Genomic DNA, 20,781 nt, shown 5'->3' with positions numbered 1-20,781 from the left:
AATAGGTCTAAATAGGGGCAAAATCCTTAGAAAGGGAAGGTGATATTAGATTTATGATACGGTGATGCTATAAGAGTTTGGGAACTAGTCCACCTGTGAACGAAGGTGGCCCCCTGAGGAGGCGCGCCCCCCACAGAAAAAGGATAATGGAGAGGGTCCTAGGGGCCCAGTTTGGTTAATAGTTGCCCATTGACAATCCCCGGCCCCCACGAGAATGTTATGTTATGTACATGGTATATTATATCCTCGATTGGCACATATCTTAGGATGTAGTTTAAGTTTGAATTGATTTATAATGGTATTTTGTGATAAATTTTTATCCCTACCCTCCCCCCCCCCCCTTTTTGTTTTTTTCTTTTCCCTTTTCCTTTCTTTCCCTCACCCATTTAGACCCCCTCTGAAAAACACTGGATGTGGTGTATCACTAATAGTTGTAATTTTTTCTTCAAGTGATATGTTGATTATAAGACACGGGAAATGTGTGTTGCACTTTCTCTCCCCCCCTTTTTTTTTTTTCCTTTCACATTTTTTACTATTAATGATGATTGCAAATATATAGTTTTTGCCCTATCTCACTTCACTGAATGTTTACGACTGGGGGCTCTGGGGGAATTTATGTAATATGTATTTTGTTTTTGTGGATTTTATGAGATTATATGTGTATGTTGAAAAAATAAAAGATTTAATTAAAAAAGAATCACCAGGTAAAGTGAACAAAAGGATAACAACACCAGTTCAAACACCCAGCACGTCCAGGTGATCTCCACTAAAAAGGCCACCTTCTGGGACAGCATAGGCAGGGGAATCTCCTGAATATTTCCTAAGAGAGACTTCTGTAGAGCTGAAAGCACCAAATTAAGAGCCCGCACTGGAGGAATCAAAATGTCGGACACACTGAAAAAGGGTACACACCAGGGAATGTGTGACCATAGGTCAATAAAAGAGGACTGCCAAAGCCTACACCGGGCCCTTGATGGTACTCAAGGCCAAATTCTGTTCAACCCCCGGTTGAAGGAGGGTCAAGACCTGAGCCACCGCGAAGGAGCGAGGAAGAACCAAGAGACACACACACACGCACATCTTCCACGTACGATGATAGATCTTCCTAGGAGGTAGATTTCCTAGCTTTCAACAGTGTAGGAATCACTGACTCAGTCAGGTGCTGAAGGATAAATGGATTTTTGTAAAATCTTACCGTAAAATCCTTTTCTCTTAAGCTCATTGACAGACGCAGTCTTCTTGATTAATATCAAATAGGGTTATGCTGCCCTCTACAGGAGTAGGACTAGGCAGAAGGAAAACGTTCTGGCCACACCTTAGGGGCAGTCCCAGAGGGTATATCCTCTCTCTCTCTGCTCCAGGAAGTCAGTTATGTCACCAAGCAGTGTTAGAGAATTTAAACCCAACTTAAAAACAGAGGGCGGGTACTGCGTCTGTCAATGAGCTTAAGAGAAAAGGATTTTACGGTAACATTTTACAAAAATCCATTTTTCTCTGTCGCTCATTGACAGACGCAGGCTTCTTGATTAATATCAAATAGGGACATCCCAAAGCAGTGCCACAAATGAGGGGTGGGATAACAAATCAAATTTTAAATCCAGAAGGCCCAACCGGTGCCGACTAGAAGTCTTAAAGGCTCATCAAACCAAAGGATGAGACTCAACTGAAAATCCAACTGAAAAAACCCTCGAGGTAGACCAACGGTCTCCTCAAATTGCGGCCTGCAGAACCTTGCGGCCAAAAGAGGCATCCGCCGATGCCATCACATCAACTTTATAAAATTTTGTAAAGGTATGAACCGACGACCAGGTAGCTGCCTTGCAAACCTGGACCACTGACGCCTGATGGCGGAAGGCCCAGGAAGCACTAAGCGCCCGAGTGGAGTGCGCCTTAACAGGGAACAGAGGATTCCGACCCTTAATAGAATAAGCCTGTACCACCGTCTGTCTGATCCATTTGGAGATAGTCGCGGCAGATGCAGGCAACCCCTTTTTGGGGCCATCTGTGATCACAAAAAGTGAATCCGTTTTACGAAACGAGTCCGCAGTTTTCAGGTATACCCTGATTGCCCGAACCACATCCAAGGAGTGTAATGCAAACTCACGATGATGGCTGGGCTTAGGACACAGGGAAGGCAATACAATGTCCTCATTCAGATGAAACTCTGAAACCACTTTAGGAAGGAAGGATGGATTGATTCGGACGAAGAACCACCTTATATGGGGAATGACAAGATAATGCGGCCAGTTCTGACACCCTGCGTACAGAAGTGATAGCCACCAAGATGGCCACCTTCTGGGATAACGTAAGCAAGGGAATCTCCCTAATATCTTCAAAGGGAGGTTTCTGAAGAACCGACAACACTAAATTAAGATCCCAGGGTGGTAAGGGTGCGCGCACTGGCGGAGCCAGGTGTCGCACCCCCTGGATGAAATTCCTCACCAAGGAATGAGTAGCCAAAGGTTTCTGAAAGAAGATTGCTAATGCTGAAACCTGACCCTTGATAGTGCTCAAGGACAATTTCTGCTCAACTCCCTGTTGCAGAAAGGCCAAGATTCGGGTCACCGAATAGGTACGTGGGGGAAATCCAAGAGATTCACACCACGCAATCTAAGACCTCCATGTGCGATAATAGACTTTGCTGGAAGTCGCTTTCCTTGCTTTAATTAGAGTAGGAATAACTGAAGCTGACAAACCCTTGTCCTTCAGTACCTGAGTCTCAATGGCCAGGCCGTTGAAGCCAGCTATTGTAAAGCAAGATGGAAGATCTGTCCGTGAGACAGCAGATCCTCCTTGAGAAGAAGTCTCCAAGGAGCGTCCGCGACTAGTCTCACCAAGTCGAGGTCCGTCCGGAGTTACCAGGATAACTGGAATTCCCTCCACCTCTATTCTGCGAGGAAGTTCCCGCAGAAACTTGAGAGGATGGAAAGCATACCGTAGCTGATACTGCCCCAACAGGGCGATCAGCGCGCTTTTTGCATCCACTAGAGGATCGCAGGCGCGTGCTACAAACCTCCGCACCTTCCTGTTGAGCCGAGATGCCAACAGATCCACATCCAGGGTGCCCCAATGAAGGCACAGCTAGTGAAATACCCCTGGATGAAGGGACCCTACCCCTTAATCCAGAGTCTGGTGGATGAGATAATCTGCCTGCCAATCCTCTAGGTGATTGACCTAAGCCACAGCCTTGGCATTGTCCAACTGGATCCGAACCGGGCTGCCCTGGAGCTGCTCGGTCCAGTAAATCAGACACAGTCTGATCATTCTCAGTTCCCACACATTTATCGGAAACCTGGATACTATCGGAAGGAGTGACTTCCCCTGGGTGAGCATTGGAGACCGAAGCCACCAGACCAGAGACTCCCTGGTCCGCTCGCTCAACTGGATCCGATTGTCCAGGGAATCGGGATCCCGATTCCATTAGAAAAGAATCTCCCTTAGAAGAATTCTCCTGGAGGGAACTGGAAATGATCTTTGAAAAAAGTGAAGAAAACGTTCTGCTCAAGGAACGAGAACTACCGCTCCCTGTAGCATACGAATGTTGGAAGGGAAGAATCGCACCGGTAGAAGGGATCAAAACTCGATCTTGAATCCCGACCGTATGACCTCCTGAACCCCTTTGTCCGGGATTCAGGAAAGTCATGGATCTGGAAACCGGTGAAGACGTCCCCCCACCCCAGAGATGGGTGGGGGTGTACCTTCAGGCTGTATTGGTCTTATCTTCAGGTTTGGCTGAGCCGGACTTTTGTTTCCCCGACCAGCGTCCTTTAAAACCCCCTGAAGGAGCTTTGCCCTTCTCGCATGCCCCAGCGGAGCAAACAAACCTTTTATGAGCGGAAAAGGAAGGTCCTCGTCTGTTACAAGGTCCTTTACCCTTAGCAGTCTGTGGCAAAAAAGCGCTTTTACCCCCAGTGAGATCCTTTATAATCTCATCTAGGGTGGCCCCCAAACAGGCGATCCCCCTGAAAGGGGAGTTTAGCTAAGGCTTTCTTGGAACCTTGATCCGCCGACCAGCACTTTAACCACAACACGCGTCTGAGGACTACTGCTGACATCCGACGCATGCCCTAACAAGGGAGTTGCGTCCAAAGCGGCATCACAGATGAACTGTAGTCCCTGTATGATCTGCTCCATCAAATCGGATGCTGCCAGGGGGATACCTCTCCCCTTTAAGTCACGGCGTAACAACTTGGTCCATTCTGTCAATGTTTGTGAAACTAAACCAATGGCCACCACTGGCCTAAAGGCTGATCCTATCAGGGAAAAAACAGAGCGGGATTCGGCTTCCACCTTCCGATCCACTGGATAATTAAAGGACGGAGCGTCCTCCAACGGGATAACAGTGGCTTTATTTAATCTGGAAATCGGTGGGTCCACCACTGGTGGTACCGTCCATTTTTTAATGAGGGATTCCTCAAACGGATAGCGCCTAGCAATGCGTTTGGTAATAAGATTAAGGAGGAATGGGATCATCCCAAACGAACTCTTGCTATTTCCAAAGCATTTGGGTAAGGGAAAAACCTTCACCATCTTGGTAGGCTTACTAGTACCAAAGGGAATTTCCGTCTCGGTTACCTCTGCCGGTGTAACCTCCAATCTTAAGGTTTCCCGGACAGCTACAACTAGTGCGTCCAACAACGCTTCTTCTTGCGCTATGGCGGAGGCAGAAACCTCCTCCTTACTGTCTGAGGAGACATTACCTGAGACCACAGCCCCAGAGGAGGGACCTGCAGCTGCAGTGACCAGCTCAGAATCCGAATCTGAAGTATCAGATGAAATAGGGGTAGGCGGGGGTCGCTTTCTTGACCCCGTCCCTGACAGGCCACCTCCGACCGGGATACCAAAGACTCCAAAACTGTAGATCATGCATCAATTACAAGTGGGGTACTGGAGGGCCCTGTGGCCACCTCGAGGGGATCAGGTGGGGATACATGTGTGGCAGGGTCCATGATTATACAAGACACTTGCCGGCAAATAATTGCAAAGAAAAAACTTTTTTTTTTTTTTCGTTGTAATCCCCCAGTGCAACAGCGTCCCTCAGTGTACCTGTTCCGGACCCCACAGAGAGAGACCCCAAGGCTCACCACCTGATGCACAGAAGTTTTATCCACCTGCTCTCAGCACTGTCTTGTTACAGACAGGAAGTCTTTTAGCACTTTTCCCAGGTAAAGGAGGTGGCTCCGCCCCTTTACACGCCTCTCGGCGCTGCCCTGCTCCTCCTCGAGGTAGCTGGGCGTTTTCAAAATGGCCGCCCCCATGCAGGAGACACGAGGCTACGCCAAAATGGCGGCCTCGCGCGACCTGCTGCAATGGATGGTATCGGCCTGTGCGGCCTGCGGGAGGTGTGGGAGGATGGCGACCTGCGGACGGATGGCGGTAATCTAGACCCAGGCATCGGCCTGTATTGCAGCCTTATGATCAGGTAGGATCTATCCCCCATACATGGCCATCATTCACAGTAATGCCAGCCACTGACTTCAGTTATGGTCCTTAAACAGTGCACCCTCATACAGTGACCTTAGATAGTCAGCTCCCAAACCAAGCCTCCTGGTTTCTTATACACAAAATCACACTCAAATGGGGGATTTGTAACACCTGTTATAGGATAGTGACCATCCCAGGGAGGGGCCCGCGTCCACCAACACACCCGTAGGGGGAGAGGGGGAACATTTTACTCACCATACCGGAACCAGGCGGGCGCCAACTCCTGACAGAACCTGAAGTGGGGGGGGCTGTCGACCAATACGGACGCCGTGACTCAGTTTCCAACTGGTCGTTGGCGTCCAGGCGAGACGTTTAACTCGCAGGGTCAGTCCCTGTCCAGTGGGACTATGTTGCGGCCGACCCAGCGCAGAGCTAGGGCCTGCGCACGCGCTTGCAGGCTGACTGGGGTGACCACTGGATCTCAGCATCCAGCCTGTCGCCCAGTTTCAGCATACTTGCTTGAAGATCTCACAGGAACAACTGGAGAAAAAAGCTGCCTAAAAAAAGTTTCTAAAAAAATCTTGCCAGGACCAAAGATCCCAGTAAGGAACTTAGGTCCTTACTCCTAACTAGACAGAAAAAAAACTGACTTCCTGGAGCAGAGAGAGGATATACCCTCTGGGACTGCCCCTAAAGGTGTGGCCAGAACGTTTTCCTTCTGCCTAGTCCTACTCCTGTAGAGGGCAACATAACCCTATTTGATATTAATCAAGAAGACTGCGTCTGTCAATGAGTGACAGAGAAAGGGGGTTTATAGCTAAGCCGTCAAAGTCAGCGACTAAAGCAGGAAGATCGGTCCTTGGGACAGCAGATCCTTCCTGAGCGGAAGCTGCCAAGGAATGTCAGTGACCAGCCGCACCAGATCAGCGTACCAAGCCCGGCAAGGCCAGTCCAGAGCCACCAAGATGACCAGAATCCCTTCTGCCTCGATCCTGCGTAGAAGTCTTGGCAGAAGCTTAAGAGGAGGGAAAGCGTAAATCATGGGGCCACCAGCACATCTGTGGTGTCCACCACACAGCTGATGAAACCTCCGGATGAAGGGACCGCTCCCCATGGTCCAATGCCTACCGACTAAGGTAATCCGCCTGCCAATTTTCCACCGCCCACCATAGAATGCCAGCTACCTCCAGAGCCGCCAGGACCCTTCTTGTGCTCCTTTGGTGATTGATATAAGCCATGGCATTGTTCGAATGAATGCGCACTGGACAACCCTAAAGACGATCCAATGATCCAGACACAAACTGATCGCTCGGAGTTCCAAGACATTAATCGGGAGTCTTGAGTCTTCCAGCGTCCAGATCCCCTGAGCAGAATGCTTACTGAGGACATCTCCCCAGGCTGGCATCCACGGTCCAATACAAGGGGAGGAAGGATTTTCCTTGCCGAAGCGCCCAAGAACGAAGCCACTATATCAGTGACTCCTCCATGCCCCGACTCAGCCCAATCGGATTGTCCAGATCCACCTTACTTGGTGGCTCCAGGGACTGCGGAGTCTTGTCTCATTTGGTCAGAATTTCCCTTTGCAGGGACCTCGTATGGAACTGTGCAAACATGACCGCCTCAAAAAGGTAACCACCGTTAGGCACAGCACCCGCATGCAAGTCCGGGATGACCATTTGTAGGAAAGCAGGAAAACGAATTGCAGCCTGCAATTTCTGGAGTTTGTCCAGAGGAAGGAACACTCTGGCTAAGGCTGAGTCTAAAGTCAGGCCCAGATAGTCCAGCTCAACCAAAATTAGACTTATGAAAATTCAGAATCCAGCCGAACTCCCACAAAGTTCGTATTGTGATCTCCAGGTTCTCCACCAGAGCAGAGGAAGACTCCACTCGCAGAAGAACGTCCAAGTAGTCCAGTACCACGATCCCACGTTAGCCTAGCAAAGCTAGCACCGGGGCTATCACTTTAGTCTTGCATCTGCTCCTCGGGTCTTCACAAAAGGGCAACGCCACAAACTGATAATGCTCTTCTCCCACAGCAAAGCAGGGAAAACACTGGTAACTGGCACATATTGGAATGTGATGGCAGGCATCCTTGATATCGATAGATGCAAGGAAATCCCAGACGCAGATCACAGATAAACTGCAGCCCCTGGACGAGCTGGTTCTTCAGCTCAGCAAAGGCAGGGGGAGCTGTGCCCCCTCCAGGTCATAGTGTAGGAGCTTAGCCCACTCGGTCAGAGTTTGCGACACTAGGGCAATGGTGAATATCTGCCTCATTGCAGGACCAGCCAGAGTGTACATAGTGCGGGGCACAGCCTCAGCCTTCTTGTCAGCTGGATCCTTAAAGGCCAGGGACTCTTCAACTGGAATCACAGTTGCCTTGTTTAATCTGGAAACTGGAGGGTCCACCACCGGGGGGGCACAGTCCACTTCTTAAGAAGTGACTCCTCATAGGGGTAACGCCTAGTAAAGGACTTAGGTTACAATCAGTGCAACCACCAGCGCCTTTTTTGTGAGCGGTCACAGTCGTGGAGGAATCATCCTCACTATCAAGGGGATTCCAGGCATGTGGTTGAAGACCAAGCAGGGTGACCCACGTTTGCGGCAGCCGAATCAGATTCCGGATCTGATGAGACAGATTGGGGGGGCGCCAGGACCGCCGTCAGTGCATGAATGGATGGTTGGGCCCCACAGCTTTAGAGAGGGGATCAGGTGGGGAATTGCGCTCCAAAGACTCCATGAGTCACCAGGGGGACCCCACAAAGTGTAAAACACTGCTAAAGGAAAACCCCCACCGCGCTGGCAGCACCACCAGGTCGCCAGGCACAAAGCACCAAGCGATCCCCAGCAGAGAGGGAGAGGACCTCACCAGACTCACCACCCAGCAGAAACCGGCACCTGTAGTCACCAGGACAATCTGCACTACGCATACGGCAATCAAGAAGTAAAACAATCCAGGAGTCAGCACCAGGGGATGAGGAGGGGCGCCCATCACCGAAAATGCCACCCTCAGGGCTCCACTGTCATGGCCACCGCTATATCCAATGGCAAACTACAAGAATATGGCCACCAAACTAAAACATAGCTGCTGTGTATAGAAACACAGGAAACAACAAAATGGCAGCCCCACACGGCTTACAGGGACCCAGGAGAGAGACTAGACCTCAAGGATGGATCCAGGCAGGACAGGGAGTGCCCAGGGGGGGTGCCTGCAGGAAGGAGGGGCCCACATCCACCCCAAAACCCTCCTGGGGTAGAGGGAGGGTGGGACAGCTGCTCACCATACCAGGAACCAGGTGGGTACCACTCCAAACAAATCCTCCATCGAAATAAGGGTTGTTGGCCAGGAGGAACGCTGCAACTCAGGCCGTATGCGACCTTGTGAGACGTTTAACTCACAGGGCCAGCTCCCATCCAGTGGGGCTGTGTCACAGCCAACCTAGTCCGCTCACTGACCAGACTGGGATGACTACTGAATCTAGATTATTCAGCCCGTCACCCAGTTGATCGTAGATCTCACAGAAAAAATAATTCAGGAGAAAATGATTTTCTATGTAAAAAATTCTGCCAGGACCAAAGATCCCAGCAGGGGATTCAATTCGTTTTTTTCCGATACAGGGATGGAGACGCTGGGCATACCTGCTGGTGTCTCACTTAAAGTCCCACATAGCCCACATTGTCTATGTAACCAGGGATGGAGGCACCTTGCCTACAGGCTGGTGCTTCATTTGGTGGATGCAGTCTAATTTGACCCTAGTTTTTTCATATACAGGGATGGAGACCATAGCATGTCCTGCTTGTCTCATGTAAAGTCCCAAATATTTTATGAAATTAGGGATGGAGGCACTGTGCTATACAGGCAAATTGCCTCATAAAGTCCCAATCTGTGTTTTACACTGCATCCACAAAGGGGTTGGAGGTGTATGCTTCTCAGCTGGTCGTTTTCATTTTGTACCATCTTAAGAACATTGCTATTAGAGTTTTGAGATACTAGACCAGTCATGGATGGAGGGAAGTTTGGGCTGCTCCCTCTCACCTGCCTCCTATCCATCCATTAGCAGCCATGTGCTCCCAGAGTGGAGACACTCAAATTTAAAAGTGTTAGGACTGCAGATAAAACAGGGTGCAGTGTCGTGGCTCTGCAGCTTACACATGTGTTTGCAAATGCGTGTCAACTAAACCCCTGTTCTTTATTTATATCATGAGACAGGTCTATTTGGTTGGTGGCAGACTGGGGGCTGGCTGGCTTCCATGCACCTCTCAATCCTTTTCAATTCGTTTTTTAGGAAATAGGTCGAGAGAGGAGAGAGAGGAGAGAGAGAGGAGAGAGAGGAGAGAGAGGAGAGAGAGAGGAGAGAGAGGAGAGAGAGGAGAGAGAGGAGAGAGAGAGGAGAGAGGAGAGAGGAGAGAGGAGAGAGGAGAGAGGAGAGAGGAGAGAGGAGAGAGGAGAGAGAGAGAGAGAGAGAGAGAGAGAGAGGAGAGAGAGAGAGAGAGAGAGAGAGAGAGAGAGAAGAGAGAGAAGAGAAGAGAGGAGAGAATACCTCCTGTGACTGCCAGTGGGTGTAACCTAGTGTCCTACCCCTGTAGGGGCAGTATAACCCAATGGTTATGAATATCAGGAGCTGTGACTGTCAATGAACGAAAGAAAATGTATTTTTTAGCAAAGCAACACATTACAGTGTGTTACCAAGGGTTGTAGTATACTGAAATGCAGGTATCCTGCATTGTGGTTCTATTCAAAATGTGCCCAGGAACTTGCACATTAATGCACAGCAATAGTGTGAATCTAGCTTTACACTTGTTTTCTAGGTAATAAACAATTCCTTTACGTCATTGTAGGATATTCTCCAGCCATTGTGGGTGCAGTCTGAACAGAGTGGGCATTTGATATTGTGTTTTCCTAGATTTCTTTTCTATATTAATTTATTTTGCCAAGTTTACTTGTTATAATACCTACTAGATTACAGCTACCATTTAACCTCACTGGCCTGCCACTAGGCTATATGTGTTGGTGACTTTGGTTAATCTCTTTTGCCCTATTGCAGCTGTAAGACATTATGTTCACATATGAATTCTTTGGTTTAAATTGCTTCAATTACCTCCCCATGAGTTGCAGTATACTTCACTATTGACACGCGCAGTGGAGGGCTTTACAGACTTTCTTACTGCTTACTGGTACAGATTTCTGTTTTGAGCCCCTGTCATCACAGGCCGTCTTGTTGTGTTGCTATCGTGATAAAGAATTACTTTGCACATTCACAAACAGAATAGGAGTGCTGCACGTGTTCTTGGAAATCAAATACACACTCTGCTGCCATAAAAAGGGTTCCACAAAACCACTTTGCTATAGGCTCACTTTTTATGCCTTTCCTCAAGTAAGCACGCTCTACCAGACCACAGCAAGAGATACCTGGATCTGCTGCACCCCCACTGTATATGACCGTACACAAAAACTGATGTACCACTACACTGTTTCAGCAAGAAAACTTTTAGGCTGCATTCACATGTCAGCTTATAATTGCGGGCAGAACCGCCGCGGTTCCGCCCGCGATTCGGAGATTTATTGCAAATCGCGGGACGCCTAGCGTTGCCCGTTGATTTGCAATAGCCCCCCAAACGATGTTGCCGCGATTTACGCCCGCCGAATCGTGGCAACATCGCGCAAACAAAATCGCGGGACGCAATACGCTCCAAAGAAGCTCTTGTACTTTTTTGGAGCGTATTGCGTCCCGCGATTTTGTTTGCGCGATGTTGCCGCGATTCGGCGGGCGTAAATCGCGGCAACATCGCTCGGCGTTTGGGGGGCTATTGCAAATCAACGGGCAACGCTAGGCGTCCCGCGATTTGCAATAAATCTCCGAATCGCGGGCGGAACCGCGGCGGTTCTGCCCGCGATTATAAGCGGACATGTGAATGCAGCCTTATACATAAAGCAAATGAAAAATTTGTTGATCAACATTTTAAATGTTTAAAATATCAATATAGTACAAACACCTGGTCCCATGAGCCATACGGGAAAGAAAACACCATATTAACCGATTTGTGTAGCCCTTTATTAGCAACTAAAATAGAAGGTATTTGTTGTACAACACTGGTAATAACCAACTATACATGGGTTGTATTGTATTATATTCTAATACAGGATAAAGGATCATTTATAAATGCATTTTTTTTTTTTATTAAAAAGCTTCCACCTTTTATTTTTGTTATAATTTTGTTTCGTTTTACAACTTGCAAAACTATTCTGAAAGCTGAGTACATGTGCACATATCTGCAAACAGTGCAAATTTAGGTTATGGTAAAGGCTAACTTATTCCATGAAACTAACATTGTATAATCTTCTGCCACCACCTGTCTTTAGTCTTCAAGGTCACAAACAGTTTGACACAACTTCTGATACTATAACCAAGAAAGCAACTCTTGCTTCGAATGGAAGGAAACAAAGAAAATCATGATAGGACTACACCTAAAAAGAAAGGAAAAGGGGGATAAACTGGGTTGAGCTTCCTCTTAATCCCCAGAGCAGAGCAGCGTTGTGCAACTGCTTGGCTATGACCCCATGGACAGAAAGAAAACGTTGTGTCAGCATTGTGTTTCGAGGTGGCATCCCTGAGAGCTTAGTGCTTCAATGCACCACAAGTGCTCCAGCAGCATAACTCACTGAACTGTCCTGCCAGCTTTGGCACTGGCTAGACTGAGCATAGTTCAAAAACGAGAAGCTCATGTTAACTCCATTCCTTCGGAGCTCTGTTGCAGCCTTAAAGAGAGAGAATGGATAATGAATTATTATTCAAATAAAACATTAGGAATAAATTCTATTTCATCCAAAAGAACTATAATCCATCATGACCTGAATTTAGGAAGCAATAAAAAATGTTATTTAATGTTGCCTTATGCTGGCAACAAGTAAAGCCCCGTACACACGTACCGATGGTCGGCTTACAAATGTTCCTCTTTTCTCCCCGGGATGTCGGTGTCTGCTGAAAAGTGCAAAGACAGCACAAGGACAGCACAAGAATTTTGTCCACCGACTGCAGAAGTGATGTCATGTAATGGTTAACTTTCCCTGTGTTTTCTATTTTCTGAGCATGCCCAGTCTTGCAAATCTGCGGTCTGTCGGCCGAATTGTGTACTGACAGGCGAACAATCGTCCGTTCTGGTGTCGGCATACAAATATTTTCATGTTTGCAAGAAAGACTTTTGTCCGCGGATTGTGCGCAGACATCTGTCGGAGGCACCATACTAACACGCGTACAATCGGCAGATCCTTCGTCCACCGACGTTTGTATGCCGACGATCGGTACGTGTGTACGGGCCTTAACAGTTTAGCTGTTCAATCTCTGTACAATGTACTTTAAAGTTACCTAAACTGTGTAAACAGTCCACTTAGTTTGTATCCAATCATGTAGGTCATTCCACTACATTTTTGTATGTAGATCTAATAGAGATTGTACAGATTGAAACATGGTCAGCTTTGGGTGGAGGAAAAAAAATGTTTACTGTATTTTATTTCATGCATCCAAATGAAAATGTGAATATGGAAAGCTCAACAATGTTCAAGAGTTCCAACCCATCCAGTCTGACTTTAATTTTATTTTATTGGATGCATTAGTGGGTTGAAAAAAAAAAAACAAAAAAAAAAAACACTATGTTAAATGGGTTCCTTAGTGGTTGTCAGATAGTATCTGCTGTAGAAGCATTATCTAAACAATCCAAAAAAACATTTATGGACACCATTCAAACATAGGTGTAATTAACCACTTCTTGAACAGAAGGTTTTAACCCCCTAATGACCAGGCAATTTTTTTGCAATACGGCACTGCATTATTTTAACTGACAATTGCGCGGTCATGTGATGCTGTACCCAAATAAAATTGATATCCTTTTTCCCCACAAAGATGCTTTCTTTTGGTATTTGATCATCTGTGCGATTTTTATTATTGCGCTATAAACAACAAAAAAAAAAAGCGACAATCCTGAAATAAAAATATTTTTCACTTTCTGCTATAAAACATTCCCAATAAAAAAAAATTAAAAATTATTTTTTTTCATCATTTTAGGCCAATATGTATTCTGCTACATATTTTTAGAGAAAAAAAATCCCAATGGGTGTATATTGATTGGTTTGTGCAAAAGTTATTGCGTCTAGGTGGAAAGATTTAGGTCATTTTTTTTTTTTTTTCCTAGTAATGGTGGCGATCATCGATTTTTAACGGGACTGCGACATTTTGGCGGACAGATCTGACATTTTTGACACTTTTAGGGATACCACTGACAATACTACAGTAATCCGTGCTAAAAATATGCACTGTTACTGTACTGACCTTGGCAGAGAAGGGGTTAACAACAGGGGCGATTAAAGCATTAAATATGTCCCCTAGGGGGTGCTTTCTAACTGTGCGGGGGATGGACTTGCTTGATGAACACAGAGACCTGTGTTTCTAAAGAGGAGGAACACAGGAGGCCTGTGTTCATCACTAACAACAGCAGTTTGCGTCGACAGACCGCCGTTCTGTCTCCACGGGCAGCGATCGCAGGTGCCCGGTGGACATAGTGTCCGCCGGACCCGCTGATTGGCTCCCAACTGTGGCCAATCAGCGCGTTTCGTGGGAAAGAGCCGACCTGCCGCAGTACAAGTACGGCGGCTGGTCAGCAAGTGGTTAAACCTCCTGTTCCACTAAATAAGTTATTTTTTGTTAAGCCTGGGTTCACATATACAGGTCCCTCTCAAAAAATTAGCATATTGTGATAAAGTTCATTATTTTCTATAATGTACTGATAAACATTAGACTTTCATATATTTTAGATTCATTACACACAACTGAAGTAGTGCAAGCCTTTTATTGTTTTAATATTGATGATTTTGGTAACAGCTCATGAAAAACCAAAATTCCTATCTCAAAAAATTAGCACATTTCATCCGACCAATAAAAAAAAAAAAAAGTGTTTTTAATCCAAAAAAAGTCAACCTTCATATAATTATGTTCAGTTATGCACTCAATACTTGGTCGGGAATCCTTTTGCAGAAATGACTGCTTCAATGCTGCCTGGCATGGAGGCAATCAGCCTGTGGCACTGCTGAGGTGTTATGGAGGCCCAGGATGCTTCGATAGCGGCCTTGAGCTCATCCAGAGTGTTGGGTCTTGCGTCTCTCAACTTTCTCTTCACAACATCCCACAGATTCTCTATGGGGTTCAGGTCAGGAGAGTTGGCAGGCCAATTGAGCACAGTAATACCATGGTCAGTAAACCATTTACCAGTGGTTTTGGCACTGTGAGCAGGTGCCAGGTCATGCTGAAAAATGAAATCTTCATCTCCATAAAGCTTTTCAGCAGATGGAAGCATGAAGTGCTCCAAAATCTCCTGATAGCTGGCTGCATTGACCCTGCCCTTGATAAAACACAGTGGACCAACACCAGCAGCTGACATGGCACCCCAGACCATCACTGACTGTGGGTACTTGACACTGGACTTCAGGCATTTTGGCATTTCCCTCTCCCCAGTCTTCCTCCAGACTCTGGCACCTTGATTTCCAAATGACATGCAAAATTTGCTTTCATCCGAAAAAAGTACTTTGGACCACTGAGCAACAGTCCAGTGCTGCTTCTCTGTAGCCCAGGTCAGGCGCTTCTGCCGCTGTTTCTGGTTCAAAAGTGGCTTGACCTGGGGAATGCGGCACCTGTAGCCCATTTCCTGCACACGCCTGTACACGGTGGCTCTAGTTGTTTCTACTCCAGACTCAGTCCACTGCTTCCGCAGGTCCCCCAAGGTCTGGAATCGGTCATTCTCCACAATCTTCCTCAGGGCCGGTCACCTCTTCTCGTTGTGCAGCGTTTTCTGCCACACTTTTTCCTTCCCACAGACTTCACACTGAGGTGCCTTGATACAGCACTCTGGGAACAGCCTATTCGTTCAGAAATTTCTTTGTGTCTTACCCTCTTGCTTGAGGGTGTCAATGATGGCCTTCTGGACAGCAGTCAGGTCGGCAGTCTTACCCATGATTGCGGTTTTGAGTAATGAACCAGGCTGGGAGTTTTTAAAAGCCTCAGGAATCTTTTGCAGGTGTTTAGAGTTAATTCGTTGATTAGGTTAATAGCTCGTTTAGAGAACCTTTTCATGATATGGTAATTTTGTGAGATAGGAATTTTGGTTTTTCATGAGCTGTTACCAAAATCATCAATATTAAAACAATAAAAGGCTTGCACTACTTCAGTTGTGTGTAATGAATCTAAAATATATGAAAGTCTAATGTTTATCAGTTAATATCCCATATTAATCAGAAAATAATGAACTTTATCACAATATGCTAATTTTTTGAGAGGGACCTGTATGTACGTCCGGTTTTGGTGCGGTTTCCATTCAGTGGTTCAGGTGCGAATTTAAAACTGAAACCGCACCTGAACCGGACTGAAAAATGCCCAGACCCTTTTTAATTTACAACGCAACCGGCCGGCACATATGCAACGAGGTGCCATTGAAAGCCAGTCTGGTTCACGTTATGCAAATCGGATGTGGTTTAGAACGCATCTTATTTGCATATATGTGAACCGAGCCCAACTTATTTTGACAACAAAGAGTTACAATACATTTCCCTCCATTTTTGCAATATTTCTGCAATTGGTTCAGTTCCTACATCCCCAAATGTGATCTAAAATTTACTAGAGGTCAACTGTGTAGTATTAGACTGCTGTAATATTTCACCATATCATGCTAGACAAAAATGACTTTGTGAAGACCAAGTGGAAGTATCAAAATCCAAATGCAATCACTTGTAGGTCTCTAGCAATTGCTGCTGTGATTTTAGTTATATAGCAATACAAAAGTATCCAGCCGAGATTACCTTACAGAAAAAAGTAAAATGCCTGTATGTATACAGTATGCTGTGCATTGTACTCCTGTTGTATGAGAGGTTCTCTAAAATAGTGATTTAAGAATGAGGTTGATGAGTACACAGAAATGCAACATTTTTTTCTTCTGATTAGATACTTTTCTGGCAAAGGTTTATTAAAAACATGCACTTAACCACTTGCTGACCAGTCACATTGACTGTACTGCGGCAAAGTGGCTCGTTCCCATCAGGCGATGTAGACCTACGTCGCTGGTCTCCTCCTCTTGTGGGCGCCGCCGGAGGCTCGCTCCCGCTATATTCAGTTACAGCAGAAGTCGGGCCAGGGGAGGAGCGGCGGTGATCACCGCCGCTCTTCCCCGGTCAGGGAATCGAGTCTGGAGATCTGCCCGCTTGTGTAAACAAAGCGGGCGGATCTCCTAAGTGACAGACAGGGTCAGATTGCAGGGTTCAGCATAGCTGAACCCGCGATCTGTCCTTGTGTCACTCAGTCACCTCCCCCCACACACGTTAGTAAGCACCAGGCATACATTAACCCCTTGATCACCAATAAAAATTAACCTCTTCCCTGCCAGTGTCATTTTTACAGTAACAGTGCATATGTATAGCACTGATTACTGTAGTAACGTCACTGGTACCCCCAAAAGTGTCAAAAATTTTGTTTATAGCGCAAAAAGTAAAAATAGCACAGGTGATCAAATACCACCTAAAGAAAGCTCTATTTGTGGGAAAAAAAAGGACGTATATTTAGTTTGGGTACGGCGTTGCATGACCGCGCAATTGTCAGGTAAAGTCGCACAGTGCCGAATCGCAAAAAGTGGCCTGGACGTAAGACAGCAAAATCCTCCGGTGGTAAAGTGGTTAAAGCGGAGTTCCACCCAAAAGTGGAACTTCCGCTCATTTGCTTCCCCCCCCTCCCCTCCGATAACACATTTGGCACCTTTCAGGGGGGAGGGGGGAATGGGTACCTGTTTTTGACAGGTAACCTTCCCCCCCTTCCCCCACCACCAGAAGACGGTGCCACGGTGCTGTCCCTCGGAAGTTTGGCCCCCTCCTCCTTCCCCCGCCGCTTAGCCAATCCAAATGTGCAGCGCGTTTCTCACATGCGCTTTAGGGACGGCTTCACGGCCGGGTTCCCTCACCGGCAATGCCAGCGGCAGCACCCGACAGAAACATCGGCTCTGGTGCCGACATCGCTGCACTCCAGGACAGGTACCATTAGTGTCCTAATATTAAAAGTCAGCAGCTACAGTATGTGTAGCTGCTGACTTTAAACTTTTGGAGGGGGAGAGGGGAGGCTGGAACACCGCTTTAAAGTGAAACATAACTCTCTCAATCAACATTGACCATTGTTATCCTTCTGCCGCTAGCATTCACCAAAAAGTATTGGGACCTGCCTTTCCACACACTAACTTTAATGGCATCCCAGTCTTTGTCCGTAGGGTTCAATATTGAGTTGGCCCACCCTTTGCAGCTATAACAGCTTCAACTCTTCTGGTAGGGCTGTCCACAAGGTTTAAGAGTGTGTCTATGGGAATGTTTGACCATTCTGCCAGAAGAACATTTGTGAGGTTGGGGGAATTATGGTATGGAGTTGTTTTGCAGGGATTGGGCTTGGCCCCTTGTTCCAGTAATGGGAACTCTTAAGGCATCAGCATACCAAGAGATTTGGGACAATTTCATATTCCCAACTTGGTGGGAACAGTTTGGGGTTGGCCCTTCCTGTTCCAACATGACTGCGCACCACAACAAGGAGCCTTAAACTCAGACATCTAATCTGATAACAAAAACAGGCCACTTTGCAGGAGAGGTCATCTAAGGGAAAATTCCACGATGGGCTCAAATGGAGGTTTCTGCAGGGAAGAGATAACCAAGCGGCGAACTCAAGGAATCGAAGGGTGCTGCAAGTGGAGCCTCAAGGATGAACACCCAATTCACACCATGCAATGTACGTCTTCCACGTACAATGATAGACTATCCTAGGAGGTAGATTTCCTAGATTTTAACAACTTAGGACTTAGACTATCTCTACCTCTATCCTTTTGGCACCTGGCATTCAACAGCCAAGTTGTCAAAGCTAGCAACTGTAAAGCAGGATGGAAAGATTGGTCCTTGGGACAGCAGATCCTCCCTGAGAGGAAGCTTCCAAGGAACGTTGGTGACCAGCCACACCAGATCAGTGTAACAAGCCCGGCGAAGCCAGTCCGGTGCCACTAGGATGACCGGAATTCATTCTGCCTCGATGCAGCATAGGAGTCTGGGCAGAAGCTTGAGAGGAGGGAAGGCAAAGATCAGATAATACTGACTCCACGGGGCCACCAGTGCAGGTTTGAGTAGAAAAACTGAAAACATTCCAAAGTCGGAACCGGGACAATCATCCCTTGAAGGAACAGGTCTTTTACCGCCCCCTAAAGACCCTGTAGCCAGTCTGGGGACAGGCACAGGTTGGAAGGAAAAAGCATTGCCGGGGGACAAGAGCAATACTCGATCTTGTAGCTGGGCCGAATAACTTCATGGACCCACTTGTCTTGCACCAGAGAAGTCCATGGGTCCAGAAACCAGTGAAGATGTCCCCCGATATGAGTGAGGGCACACCTTCATGCAGAAGGAGCCTTGTCTGTGGGTCTGGAAGAGCTCACTCTCCTCTTGCCAGACCAGGTTCATTTGGATCCACCAGAGGCAGCCCTGCAAAGGCTCCAAGCCCTTGTTAGTCTAACCTGAGGGACGAAAAAAAAACAAAACAAAAAAAAAACAAAAAACGTATGAGCCGAGAAGGAAGGTCCACGTCTACGATGAGGTTCTTTGCACATAGTAGCCAGCGGAAGAAAGGTACTCTTCCCCCCTGTGAGACATTTTATGTCATCATCCAGGGTAGCTCCAAACAGACGATTTCCTTGAAACGGAAGATCAGTCAAGGCCTTTTTAGAAGTCTGGTCCACAGACCAGCATTAGAGCCAAAAGACATGCCGAAGGACTACCGCCAAACAGAGGCGAGCCATCAGGGGAGCCGCGTCCAAAGAGGCATCACAGGTAAACTGCAGCCTCTGGTTCCCCAGCTCAGCAAAGGCAGGAGGAAGCTGTTCTCCCTCCAGGTCACGGTGTAGGAGCTTAGCCCACTCGGACAGAGTTTGCGACACTAGGGTAATGGTAAACACCGGCCTCATTTCCAAACTGGCAAGAGTGTACATATTGTGGGTCACAGCCTCCGCCTTCGAGTCAGCCGGATCCTTAAAGCCCAGGGACTCTTCAACTGGAATCATGGTTGCCTTGTTTTATTCTGGAAACAGGAGGGTCCACCACTGGTGGCATAGTCCACGTCTTAGGGAGAGACTCCTCATTGGGGCAACGCCTAGTAAATCACTTAGGAACCCCACGCCAACGCTTTGGTTGTCCCCACTCATTTGCGACAATTATGTCAAAATAGGTGGAGAAAGGAAACCCCTTTGCCGCTCTGGATGTGAGTGTCAAAAAGTACTTGTGTCTCCGTCACAGCTTCAGCTGCACCCTCAATCTTTAGGGTCTCACGCACAGAGACAATTGGTGCCATCTACCAGTGCCTTTTTGTGCAGGGTCGCAGACGTGGGGGAACAATCCTCACTATCAGAGGATACCAGGCGACATAAGGTTTCCTCTGCAATATTGTATTTTTATTGGCATGCTAGAAATGTTCACTGAGCTGTACAATGTCAGCATCTGCTGAGATAAAAGAACTCCTGTGCATGCACCCAAGTGACATCGTCCAAACCTGGCCAATTAAAAATGGACAAAGATTGGACCCTGGAAGAAGCCAAGCTGAAATGCCAGTTGCCAGCGAAGGTGCATTGCTGGAGTGGAGTATAGTTACGTTTTAATAGTTGTTCAAAATGTATAGACTTCTACTTCTTATCAGCAGCAAAGAGGAATTTTCAGCTTCTGACTTACAAATAAACCATTATTGAAACTATTTTAACCACTTGCGGCAGGGCGGCTCAGCTGCGCATAATCACGTAAATGTACATGATTATGTGCATGCGGTCTCAGCGGCACGCGTCGGAGCCACGCTCCTGCTGTGATTAGACCCAGCGGGAGCCAGATCGCGAGAGGAGTGGGCTTGATCGCATCGGCCTCCCGTGATTTTCGGGGAAACTGACATTTAGGCTTACATTTAATCCCTTGATCACCCCCAGTAACTAACCCCTTTCCTGCCAGTGTCATTTATACACTAACAGTGCATATTTAGCACTGATTACTGTATTGTCACTGGTCCCCGAAAAGTGTCAAAAATGTCAGTTAGGGGTCTGATCTGTCCACCGCAATGTTGCAGTCTTGCTAGAAATCGCTGATTGCCGTGCCATTACTGAACAAAAAAAAAATGAAGTCCAAAAATCTATCCCGTAGTTTGTAAACGATATAAACTTTTGCACACACCAATTAATATATGCTTTTTGGGATTTTTTTTTTTTTTTTTTTTTTTTACTAAAAATATGTAGCAGAATACAGATTGGCCTAAACTGATAAAAAAAATAAATTGA

At 46.9% G+C, this 20,781-nt stretch overlaps 1 protein-coding gene across 1 annotated transcript in view; it reads right to left on the bottom strand.

The window, feature by feature from the left end:
* Positions 1-11,590: 11,590 nt before the first annotated feature.
* Positions 11,591-20,781, bottom strand: part of MEMO1 (mediator of cell motility 1) — a 70,922-nt gene continuing 61,731 nt past the window's right edge. The window contains exon 9 of the mRNA XM_082252322.1: positions 11,591-12,181. Within this exon, the coding sequence (XP_082108448.1) occupies positions 12,050-12,181 (132 nt within the window). The 3' untranslated portion in view covers positions 11,591-12,049. The remainder of the gene's footprint in view (positions 12,182-20,781) is intronic.

This window comes from Pelophylax lessonae (genome assembly GCF_965119305.1).
Source record: "Pelophylax lessonae genome assembly, chromosome: 3".
Taxonomy (NCBI): Eukaryota; Metazoa; Chordata; class Amphibia; order Anura; family Ranidae; genus Pelophylax; species Pelophylax lessonae.
The sequence above is the reverse complement of the archived record's forward strand: the minus strand, read 5'-3'. Positions and strand labels throughout refer to the sequence as shown.